At 34.6% G+C, this 26,051-nt stretch overlaps 1 protein-coding gene and 2 pseudogenes across 1 annotated transcript; all 3 read right to left on the reverse strand.

The window, feature by feature from the left end:
• Positions 1 to 4,646: 4,646 nt before the first annotated feature.
• On the reverse strand, positions 4,647 to 5,591 carry LOC109674737 (olfactory receptor 52A1-like). Its single transcript, XM_020151650.1, has one exon. The coding sequence runs from the start codon at positions 5,589 to 5,591 to the stop codon at positions 4,647 to 4,649; it is 945 nt and encodes a 314-aa protein (XP_020007239.1).
• A 9,623-nt stretch (positions 5,592 to 15,214) lies between these two features.
• On the reverse strand, positions 15,215 to 16,136 carry LOC109674742 (olfactory receptor 52A1-like; annotated as a pseudogene).
• A 6,564-nt stretch (positions 16,137 to 22,700) lies between these two features.
• Positions 22,701 to 23,477, reverse strand: LOC109674744 (olfactory receptor 52A1-like; annotated as a pseudogene).
• Between the last annotated feature and the right edge of the window lie 2,574 nt (positions 23,478 to 26,051).

The following is a 26,051-nucleotide window of genomic DNA, read 5'->3' on the forward strand; positions in this document are numbered from 1 at the left end:
TACTGGGCTGCTGTGATGCAGGATGAACATAGCATCAGGCAGGACCTAAGTAGACCCTAGATTTCAAATGCTTGCTCACCTCAGTGGAACTGAAATTGAAGCCAATCTTCCTACATACATCCTTTTTGTTGCTATTTCTGCCAACTGAACTGCAGGCATTATAGTTTCTCTGATAAGACAGGGCAATAGAAATAGAATCAGCATCTCTTAAGGAAGGATTTTCCAAGTTTAATATTTTTCAGGATCTTTAAAAGGTTTACAGATAGGATGAGGGAAGCATTTGCACTGACAGACATGACCATGGTGTACATGGAACATGCCAATGCAAAATCAATGGCAACATTAATTTTACAAAAGCACTCATTATAGTTAAAATATAAATATTAATTCAAATTGTGCATGAATTTTCCATGTCTTCTCTTTTAACTCTTCTAATTTTGTCAACCAAAATTAGATGATACATAACTTTAACTTTGCCAGTTTAGTATGTGTTTTTTACAACATGAACTTATCATTCAAAAGAACCTATTCCGCACCAATAGTAAAAAAAAGATTGATACAGAGATGGAGATAGAACTTCAGACAGATATGTAGGCAATGAGAAAGAGATAGTAAAGGTGGTGACAGTATTAGAGGGAAAGAGAGAGGGAGAGATACTGAGAGACAGTGACATAGAGAAAAACCGTGACAGAAGACACAAAGAGCCTTGATTCCAACTGAAAAAAATCTGTCATGGAGACATGGGTGATTATCATTTTTACTTACTTAAACACAAAATTATAAGCATTTTTCTAATATCAGTAATAGTAAATGTTGGTCTTGTCTTCCTCTATCATTTTGAGGAATTGGATGTATTTTATTTCATATTAGCACTTATGTATCGCTATATGGCTTTAATCTACACTGTGATCTTTGATAAAATTGGTGCCTTTTGATGCATCCATGTTGTTATTATTCTCCTGTCTTTATACTATGTGTGTTCATATTTAATTGGTTAAGATTTACTTCCTCTTTATTATATTATTGTTGTATTGGGGGTACATTGTGACATTGACAAAGTTGTTACAATATATCACAGTTGAATCCACCTCCTCCATCATGCTCCTTTTTTCACCACCCCCATTTTTGGAATAGTTGCAACAAGTCTCATTTTTCCATTTTTTTTACATCAGTGCATAATACTTCTACTATATTCAGCCCCTTCATACTCTCCCACTGGTACCAAACTCCAGACATGAACTGTTTTACCTTCCTGTTCTCTGAATTTGAAAAAAGGTATTATTGTTTAAAATAGTTCTAATAATTTTCCAAATAGTCATCCTTTAAAATAACATTAAAATCTTTAATTCATAAAAATGGAGATAATATCTAAAGTTATTAGCTGAACTATAACATACTTACAAGAAAAACCAAACAGATATATCTTCATGAAATTTGATTTGGCATTATATTCTTCAATGTGAACCACAAATCATGAGTAATAAGGAAAAATAAATGTTTTTGAGCTTGTTAAAATTAAAAGTTTTCATGCAAAGAAGGAGAAAGTAAAAAGAAAAGTTGCAGCACGGGGAAGATAGTTACAAATCACATGTCTGATAAGGGTGTAGTATGCAGAGCATATGAAATTCTCTTACAACTCCAATAACAAAGAGACAAACAGCCCAAGTTTAAAAAGGACAGATGCCTTCAGTGATCATTTTTGAAGGAAGATGTAAAAATGACCATTGACACATGAAATGCAGAGCAGAAGCACAATGAGATATTGCATCATGTCTACAGGAATGCCTGGAATTAATAACAAATAGAGAAGCAAAATGAACACTAACTAGCTTTGGCAAGGATACAATGAAATTAGAATCCCCAAACATTACTGGTGTGAATGTGGAATGGTGCATTCTCTGCAGGAAGTAGCTTGGTACCTTCTGAGGTTCTAAATCAATAGAAATCCAAAGGGCCCTGCAAAACTGTAAAAATGGATTTAATATATACCTGGACTTAAATGTGCACTACAGCATTATGAACAATAGTCAATGTGTAGAGTTAACAGAAGTGTATACCAGTAGCAGAACAGATTAAACAAAATGTGGCTTGTACACACAGTAGAAATTTATACAGTCATAAAAAAGAAATGGGCTATGGAAGCATGCTACCGTACATGATTTTTTAGTGTTGATTGAAGTAAGCAAGATAAAAAACAAGTGCCTTACGATTCCATTCATATAAATTACTTAAAATAGGGTAATTAAGAGAAGAATATGGATCACAAATTACAATAGACTGGAGAGTTGGTTCTTGATATGTACAGAGATTTTGCTTTAGGACATTGAAAAAGTTGTGCAATTTTATATTGATGATGGTGGCACAATATTCTGGAAAAATAAATTTCACTGAAATACACTTTAGAATGATTCATACTCTGGCAAATGTTATTGTACATATTCATATATGTTATTATATATCCATATAACATAACACATAATACTATTATATACATAATATGATACATATCCCTGAAGTACATTTTAAAATAGAACAATTAAGATGCAAAACACAATAAGATCTAGTTACTATATTGAAAGAAATTAGACTTAATTCATAGATTGTTATGAAGGGAATTATTATTCCAAGGAAAATGAAGAATTTCTACATTTATTTGTGATACATATATATTTTATTACCAACTGGAATGGTGTTCTATTACTACCGCTGAATAAAACATTATTTCTATGTTGTCTTGTGAAACTCTGTTGTATCCCATCCCTGCTCTGCTGTGAAATGATTCAGTTATCCATACTAAGTAAATAAATACATTCCAGATGCCAGATTTGTCATCTGTATTATTTTTATTGATTATTTAGCCTAAGACCTCACTTAGAATTCAATGTTTTTCTGGCGCATTTATCCATTTGATATGTTGGCCTTGTTAAACACAGATAATCATTAGCAATCCATGGTAATAAAATTTTAAATTTCAATTTCACGTGCATCATAGAGTAATTTAGATTGTTTTAATTAATAGGAATCTTGAATTTGTATCTTCTCAAACAAAGCCTAAGCTGTTTATTGTTTGGTGCTCTAATAGAATTTTTCTGAATTCTAGTGAGAACATTAATTCTGCTACTAGATTACTTTAATTCTTAAGGAAATTATGTTATCTACAAACAACTACTCATATCAGTAACTCAGCAGAATGAACTATGGTAAATTTTGAGACTTAATCTCAAAGATGCCCAAAGCTAGCCTTTGTGTCTACAATATCATTTCCTGCACATCTAGGAGATTCAGTCCATAAAACCAGCTAGAATTTCCACCAACTGTGGACAAACTATACAATATTTCTTAAATATACAGTGATTTAAATTTCAACAAAGTATAAATATCAGCATACAAGTGGAAATTATCCATAATCTTTTGAAAAGAAGAAATCTTGGGTTTCACAATAAACTAGTACCAAAATCTCAGGTGACTAGTCTTAGACATAACACTCCATCTCTTCATCAATAAAGCATCTTGCTTCATTTAAAAGCAGGTTGTACATCTGTTTGGAGGCTATGAGGTCACATGTCTCATTGAAACACACATGTGTGAATGGTTTTCTTTTAGACATAAACTGCCCACTGAGATATGGCATCTGAAGCAACCCAGCAACTGTGCACAACATCATAGCCATATTTTTATTCATAATTTCCCTGTCTCCACACAGTTTTCAAATTGAACCCTATTGAAAAATCTATGTTTTTATCTTAAACCACATTCTGTAAACAAAAGCTCCCCCTGTATGGTGTGTGGGTTCTTCCTTCACAACTCATTCATCATTGCTTGGTAATCACATTACCTAAGTGAAACACAAATCTCTTTTTCTTTCTCTCTCTTTCTCTCCCTGCCCCTTGATTGCCTTGTTCATATCTCAGATATATTCACCTATGAACTCAGAAAATTAGGTTGTGCATCAAACTTATTTCTATGTTAATATTCTCTTCATAATTGTTATGATAGTATAGGTTTTGATAACCTAAAATAATGAACAGTTTAGGTAAATACATTACAAATATTGTTGGGTATAAAGGAAAAATATTAGACGCTAAATGATCTGTATGCCTGTAACTTCCAAATAAACTAAATAAAATTTTGTAATATTAGATGATCTCATCAAAGCAGAAAGTTGTTTCTGGACATGGAACTTGTAAGATGCACTCCCTTCATGTTTTAGAAACCACTGGAGTGTTAAAGAAAAATGAATGAACAAGTCATTTTCGAAGAGTGCCTGCACATTCTGGGAAAATGAGCCTTGTAATTCCATTCAATGACAGAGGCATAAGACATGAATAATTATGAAGCTTGATTCTAAGAGGAAGAGGTCAAACATAGACTAAAAATTGAAAGGCTCCAAAATGAGATATACTTACTATTTTGTTCTTGTTACATTTATTCCTTTCATTCTTCAGGTAAGATTCACAAAACCCAGAGAATGGTAGATGCCATAGAAAATGGTCACTTGAATACAATTTACGTATTAGCAAATTTACAAACAAATACACTTGAAAGGTAGGTATATCAAACACTTAGAGGGTTGTGGTTGTTTTCTTTTCATGTATCAATCGTATTGCACAAAAAGGAAAGAATGCAGGCATTAATCAAGGTTCATTTTATGTAGAACACATTTTTGCCACATTCAAGCGGATCTGCTTGGTCTTCAAACCATAAACAAGTGGATTGAGAAATGGCGGGACCAGCAAGTACATGCTAGAGAAGAGGATATGGATGTAAGGGGGAATGTGAGAACCAAACCTATGTGTGAAGAAGGAGAAGAAGGCAAGGAGGTAGAACTGGAGGAACACACATATGTGAGCGACACAGGTATTAAATGCCTTAAATCTGGCCTCTTTCTGGGGCAAACGAAAAACTGTGATAAATATCTGTACATAAGACAATGTGATGAATGTGAGGTCAAACCCTGCAACAGCGAAAGCCACAAACAAGCCATAGATTTTATTGACTCTGATATTTCCTACAATTAGTTTCACAATGGCCATATGCTCACAGTAGGAATGAGAGATGACTGTTGTGTGATATAACTGAAACCGGTGCTGAAACTTTATCAACACTATGCATGGGGATACGAGAATAGCAGCCCTGGCCAGTAGGAAAGCTCCCATTTGTGTGATCAGCTGGTTGGTGAAGATGGTCCCATGTCTCAGTGGGTAGCAGATGGCCACATAATGGTCCAGGGCCATGGCCAGCAGGATGCCTGACTCTATACCTTGAAAGGTATGGATAAGCCACATTTGAAGCAAGCAGGAATCAAAGTAGATTTCTGGAATATGAAACCAGATGACTCCAAGCATCTTGGGCATAATGCTGCTAGCAAGTGCAATGTCTGTGGCTCCTAGCATCCCTACAAAAATGTACACAGGCTCATGGAGGCTGTGCTCTGCTTTGATGATAAAGAGAAGGAAAGAATTTCCAATCATGCCAATGAGATACATGGCACAGAATGGGATCCCAATCCAGCACTGCACAGACTCTAGGCCTGGGATACCAATTAGTGTCAGCACAGAAGGCATGAAGACCGTCATGTTGGAGGGGTACATGGTGTTCTTAGGCTTCCTGATGTCAAACAAAAGAAGTTTCTCAGGCAGTGCTATTGCACTCTACTTTCTGTTCTTATCCAAAGTCAACTAAGAGTGTCTTATTTTGGTAGACCACTCCATAGAAATATACCACTGTTTTCAGAAAGGTCATCCCTGTTTATTGAGCCAAAGAAAGATGTTAAGTGCATGTCTATTTGATTCCATTAGAAAGAACAAAATCACATGTGTAAAAGTTGAAACTGCTCTTGTGTCTGTCAGTTCCCCTTCATATCTGTGGATTTAAAGTGAGACTTCTTTATTTGATTGGTATTTTCATTCTATCCCATTTATGAGTGTCTTTATCCTAGATTTCAGGTTTTTTTCCAGTGTTCTCTTCCTAAATGTCTTTAGCTGAAGGAAAGCCAGTTCAGTCCTGCCGATTTTCACCCTGATTAGTATACTAGTATAGAAGGCACCAGAGATAAGAATAGTTGACTCAGGTGTATATTGGCAGGTATCTCTATGTCACCCAAATCTATGTAAGAGTAAATGTCTTTTCAAAGAGTCTGGAAGAAGGGCTTTGAAAAGAAAATTCAAAGCCATGTACTTTTGAGGCAAAGTTCCTGCCACATTTAAAATTTCTCACAATTCTATATTCCTTTGTTTTTATTTACATGAGATGAGCTTATTAAAGTTTATTTTGAACTTCAGTTAACTAAAATTCTGTAATATACTGCAGAATAGCTCGAGAGGAGCAACCTCCAATAGAATGGAAAGCGGTAATGCACATGGAAAGACAACTTTTTTTTTTTTTCTTGTTACAATATGCTTTGAACTTAAAGCCTCACATTTGACAGGGAAGTGTTCTATCAGTCAAGCCCAGGATTTGTTATTAATGAAATGCATAATGGAGAATTGACAATGATGTTACCTAGCCAGAATACAGTATAGTTTCTTGGGTTTCACCCTTGCAGAATTATCATTAGCATGAAATATGGCTGATATGTTTTCGTTAGTTTTTAAAAAATTAGAGTTAATCTTGAGGTTTCAATAAATCTCCTTTGCTGAGTTTAAGCAAAGGAGATTTATTGAAAAGAAATAGGTGATAAAAATAGTTTTCTTTAAAGGAGTCAAATAGTGTACTAGCAGAGACAACAGACAATTGATAAGGATATGGAGATCATCATATTAAGTGAAGTAAGCCAGCTCAGAAAGAGAAACGTCACAAGATTTCTCTCATATGTGAGGATAGATACGAATACAAGCATAAACATATATACATATATACAGAGCAATTATCCAACACTGGAACTGCTTGAGGCGACTAAGTGAGAAGGGAACGGAGCAGACAATGACATTGCGTCATATTGAAATACATGGCATCTGTGTGGGAACAAGACACAGTGAAATGAAGTAAAAGCTGTTGAACAATATGGGATGGGCAGAAACAAGAAGGAAAAGTAAGAGAGGGTGCTGGAAGAGTTAAAGCACACTTATTTACAGGTGGAATACTGAGGCAAACCCCACTGAACAATGAACACAAATATTGAAGGATAGAAATGTAAACTAGGTCATGCTAAAGGGAGGTTACTTGAGGGAGGGGAAAGGTCAATGAATAGGATACAGGAGGTAAATATGGTCAATGTACTTACATACATGTATGAATATAATGTTAAAACATGCTGAAGTCTTTTTAAGATGAGGAAGGCGAACAGTAGAATAATGGATTGAACGAACTTAATCAGGGTACATTGTATGCATATATAGAAATGTCTCAACACAACCCTCTGTGCAATATTATGTACTAAAAAAATAAATAACTGAAGAATGTTCAAATTTCCCAGTTGGCTGAATTATCTCATATCATAGCTTATAACTTGAAAACTTAGGTGAAATTTCTCTGATCAAAAGTATCACTTTTAAAAATTACATATTATTAATTAAAAAATTCTTCAGTTATGTATAGAGAAATGCTTATGATGAGTTTTGCAACACAAAATCATGCTATCTTATTCTTTCAAAGCTTTCAAGGAAATTTCCTTATGCCGGAAGGCTCATGAATTGTCTAACCTTATCTTTGAGTTAAAAAATATGCCAATAATTCAGACAGTGCTTCTGGTTGCTGGTGTTGACTCTCCCGTAAAAGAATGAAGTTATCTGAGGACGTTTTATGGAAGCAAGGCTGTATCTGCTGACATATATTTAGGATAAAGCAGTCAGTTAAATACTGTGACAATCACAGGATTTTATACCAATATTTACTTTTATGATATCCCAAACTGTTGGTCAGTGAATCTTTCTAATAAGAGCAACATTTTTTACCTTTGAATGCAATCTAGCTAGAATTGGATATATTTAGGAAGCATGGGTATCTGAATTATTCAAAGGTATTGTCCTGAACTGGTGAGCATTACTTAACAAATACAAAGAGGGGAGTGGTAGGCATAGGGTATGTAAGCACCTGGTTAGATGAATAGTATGATTGTTATTGGAAAAGCTGTTAATAATAAATTATGGGAGTATAACTGGTAATTGTGGGACTTACCCCTAGTCATTGTCATCAGTTGGCTTGACTTTCAACATGCACATGATGAATATCTTCTGTTTTTCATGTCCCTTTCAATAATCACACGGCAATGTTCTTCTTTCATGGCGTCCAGTTATGTTTCCTTGAGTTTTATGTGTGGCTTCTGTTTAACAGAACCTACTTACTGTCATGAACTGTAATCTCTTTGGTGCCAGGAAATTCTGCCAATAAGATACTGTGAACATGTCAGGATAGATTTTCATACTTTTCTTTTGTCTCTTCCATACACACATTCTTTTTCCTCACTATGTCTATCTGAAACCATAATTGTGTGGGTAAAACCACTGCAACATTCATGGCAAGGACTGGAACCCAGTGTCTATTTTAATGTTCTCTAATGAATCTGTGGAGAAGGAAGAGGCATCATGAACATGGAATAAAGGATTTTCAAGTCACCAGCCCAAGCCACAGGGACCAAACAGATTTTCAAACATCCCACTTGGGTTCATTCACATAAAAGGCTCCTAATGATTTTCACACTTAGAGAGGTCCTGTGACTCTCTTCTTTATTCCCTTTAGGCTAAATACAGTGATTCATAAATAAGTGCTTTTTCTTTTTAATCATGACTTCTTTTGCTATCCTTATGTACAGAAAAAAAAAAACCTTGTGTACGCTTCAAAGCAAATGCTACTCTATTGTTAAAAATATTTTTGCCATACTTCCTTTAATGGAGGCCAAGATTTATCTTTCTAGAATGAAAGTAGTTGTGTATCCACAACTACTCCTTTACCACGTATCTTCCAATTAATCTTCAGCAGTCTCACTCTTCCAAAGTTTATTTGACTGATACCCTTTTGGTAAAATCAATAACATTCCGGAGTGACGAATTATATCAAAGATGTCTAAGTTCTGCCACCTACAGATCTAAGCAAGTTGTTTCACAATTGATTACATTTTATTCATCTTGCCCTTTCTCTCATTTTCCTTGTTACTTTTGTTGCTCCTCGTCTTTCCAAAAGCAGTGGTGAAGTTGGTTCTGGGTGAGGTTGAAAGCTGTCAGCACAGCATGCCAGTGTCTTGTGATAGCCCCCACTCTCCTCCTCCACTGAGCAGGGTCTGAAAGAACAGAGACTTGTTCTCAGAACACCTGAGTCCCTCAGTTCCCCTCCACCAGTACAGAGCTCAGTGCTTTGTTTGATCCCTCCTCAATAAGATGGGTTTGGTGGGCAATCCTAGGGTCACGCATGGGCTGCGTCAGAGGCCTCAAAGGCCAAAAGTGGAGTCTGTACCGCTCATGAGAATCTGCTTGGCTGATGGACAATAAAGCACTGTGCAGGGAGTACATGCTTCAAATGCACAGGTGTGAGATGCTTCCTATAGTTGAAGGAATTCTATCTTGTACTATAGATGAACCATCAAGAAACAAATAAGAAAGTAGTGCAAGGAGTCAGATATGTAACTCAGAGATGGATATGGTGATTTTCAGTGAAGCTTTCATGTCTTGTTAGGACTATTTGTCAGGTATAATTAATTCAATGCTATTTAATATTTAACAATTAACTCCTCAAATAAAAATGTCCTGATTTTATGATTGGCTGATTTTTGTGCTTTAATTACTACTACCAATTACAAGATGTAAATGTGAGTCCATTGACTGCAGTTATAAAATGTTCATCACATACGTTACGGGACAGCTGTGATACAGGATGAATACAGCATCAGGCATGACCTAAGTAGATCGTAGATCTCAAATACTTGAGATCGAACCCAATCTTCCTACATACATCCTTTTGTTGCTGTTTACTGCTAACTGAACTGTAGTCATTTAGTTTCTCTGACAAGACAGGGCAATAGCAGATAGAGTCAGCATCTCTTAAGGAGGGATTTTCCAAGTTTAATTTTTTTCAGAATGTTTAAAAGGTTTACAGAGAGGATGAGGGAAGCATTTGCACTGACAGGCATTACCATGGTATAAATGGAATATGCCAATGCAAAAGCAATGGAATCATTAATTTTACAAAAGCACTCATTATAGTTTAAATATAGAATATCAATTCAGGTTGTGTATGTGTTTTCCATGCCTTCTCTTTTAACTTTACTACCCTTTGAATCCAAAATTACATCATACATAACTTTAATTTAGCCAATTTAGCATGTGTTTGTTTACAACTTGTACTTATCATTCAAAAGAACCTGTTCCATACCCATATTAAAAAATAGATTGATTCAGAGATGAAGATAGAGGTATAACTTCAGACAGATGTGTAACTAATGAAAAAGAGATAGTAATGGTGGTGGCAATAATAGAGAGAGAGAGAGAGAGAGATACAGAGAGACAGTGAGATAGAGAAAAATAGTGACAAAGACACAAAGAGACTTTATTCCAACTGAAAAAACTCTGTCATGGTGACATGGGTGATTATCATTTTTACTTACTTAAACACAAAACTATAAGCATTTTTCTAATATCAGTAATAGTAAATGTTGGTCTTGTCTTTCCTCTATCATTTTCAGGATTTGGATATATTTTATTTCATATTAACACATATCGCTTGTATTGCTTTAATCTACACTGTGATCTTTGATAAAATTGGTGCCTTATGATGCATACATGCTGTTATTATTCTACTGTATTTATATTATGTGTGTTCATATTTAATTGGTTAAGGTTTACTCCTCTTTATTATATTACTGTTGTTGGGGGTAAACTGTGATATTTACAAAAGTTGTTACAATATATCACAGTTGAATTCACCTACTCCACCATTCTCCTTTTTTTCACCTCCCATATTTGGAATAGTTTCACCATGTCTCGTTTTTCCATTTTTTTTACATGAGTGCATAATACTTCTACTGTATTCAGCTCCTTCACACTCTCTCACTGGTACCAAACCCCAGACAGGAATTGTTTACCTTCCTGTGCTCTGTTTTTGAAAAAAAAGGTAATTTTGTTTAAAATAGTTCTACTAATTTTCCAAATAGTCTTCCTTTCAAAAACATTAAAATCCAAACATTTTTTTGCACATGTATTTTTATTTTATTTTATTTTGTTCCTTTAATCACATGTGCATACATTTTTGGGTCATTTCTGCACCCTTTCCCCTTTCCCCACCCTTACCCCCTTCCCCACCTCAGTTCCAGGCAGGTCACGATGTGCCCTTATCTCTGATTTTGTTGAAGAAAAGACATAAGCATAATAAGAAAGACAAAGCATTTTTGCTAGCTGAGTTAAGGATAGCTATACAGAAAGATTCCTACCATTGCTTTCATGTACCCATATGTTACAACCAATGTTGATTAAACTCTAACTGATCTTTACACTGGTTCCTGATCCCCTTCTCATGTTAATCTCTGTCATTTTAAGGTTTCTGTATTAGTTACTCTGGAGTGGGGACATCAAATGCTTTCATGTTTTGGGTTTTCTACATATTCCTATCTCTCCCATATGTGCTCTTTCCCTGTCCTGTGATCCAAGTTCTACTACATTGCTGCTTTTGCCCTAGATCTAAAGTCTGCATATGAGGGAGAACGTAAGATTTTTGGTCTTCTAAGCCTGGCTGACCTGACTCAGAATGATGTTCTTCCAGTTCCATCCATTTACCTGCAAATGGTAAGATTTCATTTTTCTTCCTGGCTGAGTAAAATTCCATTGTGTACAAGTACCACATTTTCTTGATTCATTCATCATTAGTGAGGCATCTTAATTGTTTCCATAACTTGGCTATTGTTATGCCAAAGTTCTTAAAAATGGAGATATGATCTAAAGTTAGGAGCTAATCTATAAAAAACTTAGGAGAAAATCTATAGAATACTTAGGAGAAAAAAAACCAAACAGATATATCTGCGTGAAATTTGATTTTGCATTATATTCTTCAATGTGAGCCACAAATCATGAGTAATAAGGAAAAATAAATGTATTGGAGCTTGTTAAAATTAAAAGTTTTCATGCAAAAAAAGAGAAAGTAAAAAAAAAGTTGCAGCATAAGGAAGATAGTTACAAATCACATGTCTGATAAGGGTACAATATGCAGAGTGTATGACATTGTTGTACAACTCCAATTGCAAAGAGACAAACAGCCCAAGTTTAAAATGGACAAATGCCTTCAATGATCATTTCGGAAGGAAGATGTAAAAATGACCATTGACACAGGAAATGCAAAGCGGAAGCACAATGAGATATAGCATCACATCTACAGGAATGCCTGTAATTAACAATGAAAAGATAAGCAAAATGAACACTAACTAGCTTTGGCAAGGATACAATGAAATTAGAACCCCCAAACATTACTAGTGTGAATGCAAAATGGTGCATTCTCTGTGGCAATTAGCTTGGTACTTTCAAAGGTTCTAATTTCAGTAGAACCCCAAAGGGCACTGCAAAATTGTAAAAATGGATTTGAATATATACCTGGACTCAAATGTGCACTACAGCATTATGAACAATAGCCAATGTGTAGAATTAAAAGAAATGTATGCCAATAGAGGAACAGATTAAACAAAATGTGGGTTGTACACACAGTGGAAATTTATACAGTCATAAAAAATGGAGTATGAAAGCATGCTATGGTACATGATTTTTTAATGTTGACTGATGAAAGCAAGATGAAAAACAAGTGCCTTATGATTCCATTCATATGAATTATTTAAAATAGGGTAATTAAGAGAAGAATATGGATCACAAATTACAATAGATTGGTGAGTTGTTTCTTGATATGTACAGAGATTTTGCTTTAGGACAATGAAAAAGTTGTTGAATTAGATATTGATAATGGTGGCACAATATTCTGGAAAAATGAATTTCACTGAAATGTACTTTAGAATGATTCATATGCTGGCAAATGTTATTGTATGTATTCAGATATGTTATTATTTATCCACATAACATAACTCATAATATTATTATATACATAACATGATACATATCCCACTAAGTACATTTTTGAAAAGAACAATTAATATACAAAATACAATGGCATCTAGTTAACATATTGAATGGAATTCAACTTAATTTATAGATTGTTAGGCAGGAAATAATAATTCCAAGGAAAATGAAGAATTTCTAGATCTATTTGTGATACATATATATTTTATTACCAACTGGAATGGTGTTCTATTACTACTGCTGCACAAACATTATTTCTGTGTTGTCTTGTGGAACCCTGTTGTCTCGTGGAACCCTGTTGTCTCTCACTCCTGCTCTGCTGTGAAATGATCCAGTTATCCACAATAAGTAAATAAATGCACTCCAGATGCCAAATTTATCTTTTCCACCTTAATCTATATTATTTTTATTGATTATTGAGCCTAAGGTCTCACTTAGTATTCAATGTTCTCCAGGTGCATTTGTCCATCAGATATGTCCTGGCCTTGTTACACACAAGAATGATTTTTCCAGATAATCATCTGCAATCAATGGCAATAAAATTCTAAAATTCAATTGCTCTTAAACAAATTATTATTAAGCATCATAAAGTGATTTAGATTGTTTTAATTAATAGGCATCTTGAATTTGTATCTTCTCACACAAAGCCTAAGCTATTCAATGTTTGGTGCTCTATATAAATTTTTCTGAATTCTAGTGAGAACATTAATTCTGCTACTAGATTACTTTAATTTTTAAGGAAATTATGTTATCTATAAACAACTACCCACATCAGTAACTCAGCAGAATGAACTATTGTAAATTTTGAGACTTAATCTCAAAGATGCCCAAACCTAGCCTTTGTGTCTACAATATCATCCCCTACAGATCTAGGAGATTCAGACAATAAAACCAGCTACAGTTTCCACCAACTGAAGACAAACTATACAATATTTCTTCCATATGCAGTGATATTAATTTGAACAAGGTATAAATATTAGCACACAAGTGGAAATTATCCATAATCTCCTGAAAAAAGTTTTCACAATCAACTAGCACTAAATTCCCAGGTCACTAGTCTTAGATACAACACTCTTTCTCTTCGTCCATAAAACACCTTGCTTCATTTAAAAGCATGTTATACATCTGTTCGGAGGCTATGAGGTCACATGTCTTGTTGAAACACATGTGCGAATGGTTTTCTGTTAGACATAAACTACCCAGTGACATATTGTATCTGAAGCAACCCAGCAACTGTGCACAACATCATAGCCATATTTTTATTCATACTTTCCCTGTCTCCACACAGTTTTCAAATTGAACCCTATTGAAAAATATGTTTTTTTCTTAAACCACATTCTGTAAACAAAAGCTCCCCCTGTATGGTGTGTGTGTTCTCCCTTCACAACTCATTCATCATTGCTTGGTAATCACATTACCTAAGTGAAACACAAATCTCTTTTTCTTTCTCTCTCTTTCTCTCCCTGCCTCCTGATTGCCTCATTCTTTCTCTCAGAAATATTCAGCTATGAACTCAGAAAAATTAGGTTGTGTGTGAAACTTATTTCTATGCTAATATTCTTTTTATAATTTTTATGATAGTATAGGTTTTGATGAACTAAAATAATAAACAATTGGGATAAATTCATTACAAATAATTGTTGGAGACAGCAGGAAAAAATCATAGATGCTAAATGATCTGAGCGCCTATAACTTCCAAATAACCTAAGGAAAATATTTGTAATAGTAGTCAGTCTCATAAAAGCCAGAAAGTTGTCTCTGAATATCGAACACATAAGATGCACTCCCTTCATTTTTAAAAAACTACTGGGGTGTTAAAGAAAAATGAATAAACAAGTCATTTTTGAGAGTGCCTGGACTTTCTGGGAAAATGAGCCATGTAATTCAATTTAAAGACAGAGGCATAAGACATGAATAATTACGAAGACTGATTCTAAGAGGAAGAGGTCAAACATAGACTAAAAATTGAAAGGCTCCAAAACGAGATAGACTTACTATTTTGTTCTTGTTACATTTATTCCTTTAGTTCTTCAGATAAGATTCACAAACCCAGCTACTGGTAGATGCGATAGAATATGGTTACTTGAATACAATTTAAATATGAGCAAATTTACAAACAAATATACTTGAAAGGTAGGTATATCAAACACTTAGAGGGTTGTGGTTGTTTTCTTTTCATGTATCAATCGTATTGCACAAAAAGGAAAGAATGCAGGTATTAATCAAAGTTCATTTTATGTAGAACACATTTTTGCCACATTCAAGCGGATCTGCTTGGTCTTCAAACCATAAACAAGTGGATTGAGAAATGGCGGGACCAGCAAGTACATGCTAGAGAAGAGGATATGGATGTAAGGGGGGATGTGAGAACCAAACCTATGTGTGAAGAAGGATAAGAAGGCAAGAAAGTAGAACTGGAGGAACACACAAATGTGAGTGATGCAGGTATTAAATGCCTTAAATCTGGCCTCTTTCTGGGGCAAACGAAAAACTGTGATAAATATCTGCATGTAAGACAATGTGATAAATATGAGGTCAAACCCTGCAACAGCGAAAGCCACAAACAAGCCATAGATTTTATTGACTCTGACATTTCCTACAATTAGTTTCACAATGGCCATATGCTCACAGTAGGAATGAGAGATGACTGTTGTGTGATATAACTGAAACCGGTGCTGAAACTTTATCAACACTATGCATGGGGATACGAGAATAGCAGCCCTGGCCAGTAGGAAAGCTCCCATTTGTGTGATCAGCTGGTTGGTGAAGATGGTCCCATGTCTCAGTGGGTAGCAGATGGCCACATAACGGTCCAGGGCCATGGCCAGCAGGATGCCTGACTCTATACCTTGAAAGGTATGGATAAGCCACATTAGATTTCTGGAATACGAAACCAGAAGACTCCAAGCATCTTGGGCATAATGCTGCTAGCAAGTGCAATGTCTGTGGCTCCCAGCATCCCTACAAAAATGTATATAGGCTCATGGAGGTTGTGCTCTGCTTTGATGATAAAGAGAAGGAAAGAATTTCCAATCATGCCAATGAAATACATGGCACAGAATGGGATCCCAATCCAGCACGCACAGACTCTAGGCCTGGGATACCAATTAGTGTCAGCACAGAAGGCATGAAGACCGTCATGTTGGAGGGGTACATGGTGTTCTTGGGTCTTGTGATGTCAAACAAAAGAAGTTTCTCAGGCAGTGCTATTGCACTCTACTTTCTGTTCTTATCCAAAGTCAACATATTAAGAGTGTCTGATTTTGGTAGACTGCTCCGTAGAATTATGTCACTGTTTTAAGAAAGGTTGTCCATGTGTAGTGAGCCAAGAAAGATGTTATGAGCCTGACAGTTTGATTCCAGTAGAAAGAACAAAATCACATGGGCAAAAGTGAAACTGTTCATCTGTTATTTCCTCTTCAGACCTGTGGACAAAAAAATCAGACTTCTTTGTTTTCATTTTACTGAATTTCATGAGTCTGTCTACATCATAATTTCAACTTTTTTCCAATGTTCTGTTCCTAATTGCCTTTAGTTGAGGAACAGTCAGTTCAGACCATCAAATTCTCACTCTCATCAGTATATTAGTGTAAAAGACAATAGTGATAAGAATAGTTGAAATTCAGTACATAGTGTTTTCCATATCTTTAGGTATCTGTAGGCCATCCATATCGCTATAAAAGTAAATGTCTTTTCAAAAGAACCTGAAGGAAGGTCTTTAGAAAAGAAAATCAAAATGAGGTACTTTTGACAATTTAGACCAAAGATGCTTGCCACATTTTAAGTTTCTTATAATCTTATCTACTTCTGATTCTATTTCTAAAGATGAACATCTTATAATTTATTGCTCAATTAGCCAGACTTCTGTAATATACTGCAGGATATCTAGATAGAAGGAACCTCTAATAGAATGGACAGTGGTAATGCACATGGAAACAGGACTTATTTTTTTTCTAGTAGTAATAGGATTTGAACTCAAAGCCTCACATTTGACGGGCAAGTGCTGTATCTGTTAAGCCAAGGATTCATTCGTAATGAAATGCAAATATGGAGAAATTTGCAATGACGTTACTTAGCCAGAATAGAGTCTAGTTTCTTGGGTTTCATCCTTGCAGTTGATATTAGCATGAGATATGGCCGAAATGTTTTCAGTAGTTTTTTAAAAAATAGAAATAATCTTGAAGTTTCATATCATTTGCTGAGTTTAAGCAAAGCAGTTTTGTTGAAAAGAAGGACGTGAAAAAATAGTTTTCTTAAATGGAGTCAAATAGAGTAGTAGCAGAGACAACACACAACTGATAGAGATATGGAGATCATCATATTAATTGAAGTAAGCCAGTTCAGAAAGAGAAATGTCACATATTTTTTCTCATATGTGGAGGATAGGTATGAATACAAGCATTATCATATATACATATATGCAGAGCAATTATCCAATACTGGAACTGCTTGAGGAGACTAGGTGGAGAGGGAACAGAGCAGACAATGACAGTGCGTCATATTGAAATACATGGCATCTGTGTGGGAACAAGACACAGTGAAATGAACTAAAAGCTGTTGAACAATATGGGATGGGCAGAAACAAGAAGGAAAAGTAAGAGAAGGTGCTGGAAGAGTAAAAATCACACTTATTTACAGGTGGAATACTGAGGCAAACCCCACTGAACAATGAACACAAATACTGAAGGATAGAAAAGTAAACTAGGTCATGCTAAAGGGAGGTTACTAGAGGGAGAGGAAATGTCAATGAATAGGGTAGAGGAGGTAAATATGGTCAGTGTACTTTACATACATGTATGAATATAGTGTTAAAACTTGTGGAAGTATTTTTAAGACAAGGAAGGTGAAGAGTGGAATAATGAATTGAATGAACATAATCAGGGTACATTGTATGCATACACAGAAATGTCTCAACATGACCCCCTGTGCAGTAATATATACTAACAGAAAACAAAAAATAAATAACTGAAAATTCTGTCACTTAATTTCCCTGATGACTGAATTATCTCATACTTTGGCCTTATAACTAAATACCTTACATGCAATTTCTCTGAACAAAAGTGTCACTTTTAAAAATTACTTGTTATTAATTAAGAAATTCTTAAATTATATATTAAGGAAAGGCTTATAAATATGTTTGAAACAAAAAATTAGCCTGTTTTATTCTTTCAAATGCTTTCAAGGAAATTTCCTTATTCCAGAAAGCTCATGAATTGTCTAATCTTGTACTTGACTTTGAAAATATGACAATAATAATAATAATTATTAATAATAATAATAGTAATTCAGACAGTGCCACTGGTTACTGGTATTAACTCTCCAATAAAAGAATCAAGTTATCTGAGGACACATTGTGGCAGCACAGACTTATCTGCTGACATAAAACTCATGGCAAGGTCTGGAACCCAGTGTCTATTTTAGTGTTCTCTAATGAATATGTGGAGAAGGAATAGGCATCATAAACATGGGATGAAGAATTTTTCAAGTTACCAGCTCATGCCACAGGGACCAAACAGATTTTCAATCATCCCTCTTGAGCTCATTCACATAAAATGCTTCAAATGATTTTTATACTTACGGAGGTCCTGTGACTCTCTTCTTTATTCCCTTTAAGCTAAATGTAGGGATTCATATATAAGTGCCTTTTTTCTTAATCATGACTCCTTTTCTACTATCGTTATTTACAGAAAAAAAAGTCTTTGTGTACGCTTAAATGCTAATTCTACTCTAATGTTAAAAGTATTTTTGCCACACTTCCTTTAATGGAGGCCAAGATTTATCTTTCTAGAATGAAAGTAGTTGTGGATACACAACTACTCCTTTACCATGTATCTTCCAATTAATCTTCTGCAGCCTCACTCTTCCAAAGTTTATTTGACTGATGCCATTTTAGTAAAATCAGTAACATTCCAGAGTGATGAATTATATCAAAGATGTCTAAGTTCTGCTACCTACAGATCTAAACAAGTTGTTGCACAATTAACTACATTTTTATTCATCTTGCCCTTTCCCTCTTTTATCCTTGTTACTTTCATTGCTCCTCGTCTTTCCAAAAGCAGTGATGAACTTGGTTCTAGGTGAGGCTGAGAGCTGTCAGCACAGCATGCCAGTGTCCTGTGATAGCCCCCACTCTCCTCCCTCCACAGAGCGATGAACTACTGAGCAGGGTCTGTAGGAACAGAGACTTGTTTGCAGAACACCTGAGTCCCTCAGTTCCCCTCCACCAGTGCAGAGCTCAGTGCTCTGTTTGTTTCCTCCACAATAAGAAGTGTTTCGTGGACAATCCTAAGGTCATGCATGGGATGCATCAGAGGCCACAAAAGCCAAAAGTGGGGTCTGTACCACTCATGAGAATCTGCATGGCTGATGGACAATAAAGCTCTGTGCAGTGAGCAGAGCCTTCCAAAACAGTTGTGATTTGCTTCCTATAGTTGAAGGAATTCTCTCTTGTACTATAAATGAGCTGTCAAAAAACAAATAAGAAAGTAGCACAAGGAGTCAGATATGTAACTCAGAGATGGAGATGGTGATTTTGAGTTAACCTTTCATGTCTTGTTAGGACTATTTGTCAGGTATAATTAATTCAGTGCTATTTAATATTTAACAATTAACTATTCAAATAAAAATATCAGATAGAGTCAGCATCTCTTAAGGAGGGATTTTTCACGTTTAATAATTTTCAGAATCTGTAAAAGGATTACAGAGAGGATGAAGGAAGCATTTGCACTAAAAGCATGACTATGGTATACATGGAACGTGCCAATGCAAAAGCAATGGAAACATTAATTTTACAAAATCATTAATTATAATTTGAATATAGAAAATTAATTTGTTTCGTACGTATTTTCCATGCCTTCTTTTTTAACTTTGCTACCTTTGTCATCCAATATTACATCATACATAACCTTAATTTAGCCAATTTAGCATGTTTGTTTACAACTTGTACTTATCATTCGACAGAACCTATTCCACACTCATAGTAAAAGATAGATTGATACACAGATGGAAAAGGAGGTAGAACCTCAGACAGATATGTAGCTAATGAGAAAGAGATAGCAATGGTGGTGACAGTATTAGACGGAAAGAGACAGAGAGAGAGAGAGAGAGAGAGATACTGAGAGACAGTGAGATAGAGAGAAATAGTGACAGAAGACACAAAAAGACTTGATTCCAACTGAAAAAAATCTGTCATGGCAACATGGGTGATTATCATTTTACTTACTTAAACACAAAGTTCTAAGCATTTTTCTAATATCAGTAATACTAAATATTGGTCTTGTCTTTCCTCTATCCTTTTTAGGATTTGGATACATTTTATTTCATATTAACACTTACGTATTGTTGTATTGTTTTAATCTACACTGTGATCTTTGATAAAAGTTGGACCTTTTGATGCATCCATGCTGTTATTATTCTCTTGTTTTTATACTATGTGTGCTTATATTTAATTGTTTAAGATTTACTTCCTTTTTTATTATATTATTGTTGTATTTGGGGTACATTGTGACATTTACAAAAGTTGTTACAATATATCACAGTTGAATTCACCTTCTCCATCATGCTCATTTTTCATCCTCTATTTTTGGAATAGTTACAACATGTCTCATTTTTTCCATTTTTTACATGGGTGCATAATACTTCTACTGTATTCAGCCCCTTCACCCTCTCCCACATAACATATCTCATAAAGTTATTATATACATAGCATGATACATATCCCCTTAAGAACATTTTTAAATAGAAAAATTAACATGGAAAATACAATAACATCTAGCTAGTATATTGAATAGAATTAGACTTAATTCATAGACTGTTATGAGGGAATTATTATTCCAAGGAAAATGAAGAATATCTACATTTATTTGTGATGCATATATATTTTATTACCACCTCGAATGGTGTTCTTTACTACTGCTGAATAAAACATTATTTCTGTGTTGTCTTGTGAAACCCTGTTGTCTCCCACCCATGCCTGATGTGAAATGATCCAGTTATCCACAGTAAGTAAATAAATGCACTCCAAATGCCAGATTTGTCATTTCCACCTTAATCTGTATTATTTTTATTGATTATTTAGCCTAAGATTTCCCTTATGATTCAATGTTCTTCAGGTGCATTTGTCCATCAGATATGTCCCAGTCTTGTTACACACAGATAATCATTTGCAATCAATGGTAGTAAAATTTTAAATTTCAATTGCACTTAATTTATTATCATGCATCGTAGAGTAATTTAGATTGTTTTAATTAATAGGCATCTTGATTTGTGTCTTCTCACACAAAGCCTAAGCTGTTTATTGTTTGGTGCTCTATATAGAATTTTTCTGAATTCTAGTGAGAACATTAATTCTGCTACCAGATTAGTTTAATTCTTAAGGAAATTATGTTATCTATAAACAACTGCCCACATTAGTAACTCAGCAGAATGAACTATTGTAAATTTTGAGTCTTAATCTCAAAGATGCCCAAACCTAGCCTTTGTGTCTACAGTATCATCTCCTGCAGACCTAGGAGATCCAGTCCATAAAACCAGGTAGACTTTCCACCAACTGTGGACAAACTATACAATATTTGTTTCATAGGCAGTGATTTTAATTTGAACAAAGTATAAATATCAGCACACAAGTGGAAATTATCCATAAGCTTTTGAAAAAAAGAAATCCTGTGTTTCACAATCAACTAATAGTAAATTCTCTGGTCACCAGTCTTAGACATAACACTCATTCTCTTCATCAATAAAACACTTTATTCATTTAAAATCATGTTGTACATCTCCTGGGAGGCTATGAGGTCACACGTCTAGTTGAAACACACGTGTGAATGGTTTTATGTTAGAAATAAACTACCCGCTGACATATTATATCTGAAGCAACCCAGCAACTGTTCACAACATCATAGCCATATTTTTATTCATACTTTCCCTGTCTGTGCACAGTGTTTTCAAATTGTGTCAAACTTATTTCTACGTTAATATTCTCTTCATAATTGTTATGATAACCTAAAATAATAGCCTAAAAATAACCTAAAATTGTTTGATAATAATAGCCTTAAAATAACCTAAAATTGTTTGATAACCTAAAATAATAATTAGTTTGGATAAATTCATTACATATATTGTTGGATACAGCAGGAAAAATCATAGGTGCTAAATGATCTCTGTGCTTGTAACTTCCAAATAACCTAAGGAAAATATTTGTAATACTAGACCATCTCATCAAAGCCAGAAAGTCATTTTTGGATATGAAACATATAAGATGCACTCCCTTCATGTTTTAAAAACCACTGGGGTGTTAAAGAAAAATGAATGAACAAGTTATTTTTGAAGAGTGCCTGGAAATTCTGGGAAAATGAGCCTTGCAATTCCATTCAATGACAGAGGCATAAGACATGAATAATTATGAAGATTGATTCTTAGAGGAAGAGGTCAAACATAGACTAAAAATTGAAAGGCACTAAATGAGATACATTTACTATTTTGTTCTTGTTACATTTATTCTTTTAGTTCTTCAGGTAAGATTCAATAACTCAGCAACTGGTAGATGCCATGGAATATGGTCACTAGCAAATTTACCAATACTAGCAAATTTACTAGCAAATTTACCAATAAATACACTGGAAAGGTAGGTGTATCAAACACTTAGAGGGTTGTAGTTGTTTTGTTTTCATGTACTACTCGTATTGCACAAAAAAGAAAGAATGCATGTATTAATCAAGGTTGATTTTATGAACAACACATTTTTGCCACATTCAAGAGGATCTGCTTGGTCTTCAAACCATAAACAAGTGGATTGAGAAATGGAGGGACCAGCAGGTACATGCTAGAGAAGAGGATATGGATGTAAAGGGGGATGTGAGAACTAAACCTATGTGTGAAGAAGGAGAAGAAGGCAAGGAGGTAGAACTGGAGAAACACACAAATGTGAGCAATACAGGTATTAAATGCCTTAAATCTGGCCTCTTTCTGGACCAAATGAAAAACTGTGATAAATATCTGTATGTATGACAATGTGATGAATGTGAGGTCAAACACTGAAATAGTGAAGGCCACTTGGAAAGTTCCCATTTGCGTGATCAGGTGGTTGGTGAAGATGGTCCCATGTCTCAGTGGGTAGCAGATGGCCATGTAATGGTCCAGAGCCATGGCCAGCAGGATGCCTGACTCTACACCTTGAAAGGTATGGATAAGCCACATTTGAAGAAAGCAGGAATCAAAGTAGATTTTGGGAATATGAAACTAGGAGACTCCAAGCATCTTGGGCATAATGCTGCTAGCAAGTGCAATGCCTGTGGCTCCTAGCATCCCTACAAAAATGTACATAGGCTCATGGAGGCTATGCTCTGCTTTGATGATAAAGAGAAGGAAAGAATTTCCCATCATGCCAATGAGATACATGGCACAGAATGGGATCCCAATCCAGCACTGCACAGACTCTAGGCCTGGGATACCAATTAGTGTCAGCACAGAAGGCATTAAGACCGTCATGTTGGGGGGGTACATGGTGTTCTTAGGCCTCCTGATGTCAAACAAAAGAAGTTTCTCAGGCAGTGCTATTGCACTCTACTTTCTGTTCTTATCCAAAGTCAACATATTAAGAGTGTCTTATTTTGGTAGACCGCTCCATAGAAATATACCACTGTTTTCAGAAAGGTCATCCCTGTTTATTGAGCCAAAGAAAGATGTTAAGTGCATGTCTATTTGATTCCATTAGAAAGAACAAAATCACATGCGTAAAAGTTGAAACTGCTCTTGTGTCTGTCAGTTCCCCTTCATATCTGTGGATTTAAAGTGAGACTTCTTTATTTTAATTGGTATTTTCATTCTATCCCATTTTTGAGTGTCTTTATCCTAGATACCAGGTTTTTTTCCAGTGTTCTGTTCCTAATTGTCTTTAGTTGAGAGACAGCCAGTTCACACCAGCCGATTTTCACCCTGATCAGTATATTAGTGCAGAAGGCACTAGAGATAAGAATAGTTGAAACTCAGGTGTATATAGGTATCCCTATGCCACCCAAATCTATGTAAGAGTAAATTTCTTTTCAAAGAATCTAAAAGAAGATCTTTGGAACAGAAAATTCAAAGCCATGTACTTTTGACAAAGTTGGAGCAAAGTTCCTGCCACATTTTAAATTTCTTGCAATTCTATATTCTTTTGTTTTTATTTCCATGAGATGACCTTCTTAAAGTTTATTTTGCACTTCAATTAATGGACAAATGACTACACTGATCATTTCTGAAGGTAGATATAAAAATGTCCATAGACACATGAAACGCAAAGCAGAAGCACTATGAGATATTGCATCAGGTCTACATGAATGCCTGGAATTAACAATGAATAGACAAGCAAAATTAACCTTAAGAAGCTTTGGCAAGGATACAATAAAATTAGAACTCCCAAACATTACTGGTGTGAATGCAGAATGGTACATTCGCTGTGGAAAGTAGCTTGGTAGTTTCTAAATTTCTAATTCCAATAGAACCACAAAAGGGCACTATAAAACTGTAAAAATGATTTTAAATACATACATGGACTCAAATGTGCACTACAGAATTATGAACAATAGCCAATGTGTAGAATTAACAGAAGTATATACAAGTAGAGAAACAGATTAAACAAAACGTGGCTTGTACACACAGTGAAAATTTATACAATCATAAAAAAGATTAGAGTATGGAGGCATGCTACAGTACATGATTTTTTAATGTTGAATGAAGTTAGCAAGCTGAGTAACAAATGTTTTGTGATTCTATTCTTATGAATTATTTAAAATAGGGAAATTAAGAGAAGTGTATAGATTACAAGTTACAAGTGATTTGAGAGTTTTTTCTTGATTTTGTACAGAGACTTTTGCTTTAGGGTAACAAAAAATTTTGGAATTATATATTGATGGTGGCACAATATTCTGGAAAAATGAATTTCACTGAAATGCACTTTAGAATGATTCATATTCTGGCAAATGTTTTTGTATATATTGGTATATGTTATATATACATATAACTTTATATATAATGTTATATATAAATAACATAATATATAGCTCCTTAAGTATATTTTTAAATTTAAAACATTGTGTAGAAAACACAGGAAGATCAAGTTAGTGTATTGAATGGGATTATACTTAATGTTTGTTTGTTTTGAAGGGAATATTTATTATTTCAAGGAAAATGAACAATTCCTACAGTTATTTCAGATGCATATATATTTTATTACCACCTGGAATGGTATTCTATTACTAATGCTGCATAAAACATTATTTCTATGTTTTCTTATGAAACTTTGTTGTCTTTGACCCCCTGCTCTCCTGTTCAATGGTCCTGTCTTCCACAATAAATAAATGCACTCCAGATATCAGAGTTGTCTTTTCCACCTTAATCTGCATTCTTTTTATTGATTTATGTCAGCTAAGACCTCAGATACAATTTAGAGTTCTTCAGTTGTATTTATTATCCTTGTGTTTCTAGGTGATGAAAGTGTTACTTTCATCATCAAAACTGTGTCATGAAATACAAAGTCTGAACAGAACAATGAAGAATAAGGATATTTAATATTTTACATAAAGTCTCATTTCAAACAAATTCTAGGACCAGATAGTGTCATTACTGAATTCTATCAAACACTTAATGAAGTACAACCAGGTCTTTACAAACTCTTCCAAAAAATCAAAGAATAAGCAGTACTTACAAATTCACTTTTAAGACTATCATTTCTCTGGTAATGAAGCCAAAGTCACTGCAAATCAATAAATGAAATTATAAACCAATATCTTTATAAACATTGATGCAAAATTCCTTAACAAAATACAAGAAAACCAAATTCTTCAACACATTTAGAGACTAATTCACCATGATCAGGTTCTATTTATCCCTGGTATATAGCAAAATGCACAAATGAATAAGTGTGATATATTACATTACCTAAAGGAGGCACAAACATTATATGACCATTTCAATAGATACTGAAATGCATTTGTCAAAAAATGAATCTCCTTCCATGATGAAAACTCTCAGTACATTAGATATAGAGAGGATGAACTATAGCACAAGAAAGGCCGTAAATAATAAACACAGAACTAA

Source organism: Castor canadensis, chromosome 1 (assembly GCF_047511655.1).
Source record: "Castor canadensis chromosome 1, mCasCan1.hap1v2, whole genome shotgun sequence".
Lineage (NCBI taxonomy): Eukaryota > Metazoa > Chordata > Mammalia > Rodentia > Castoridae > Castor > Castor canadensis.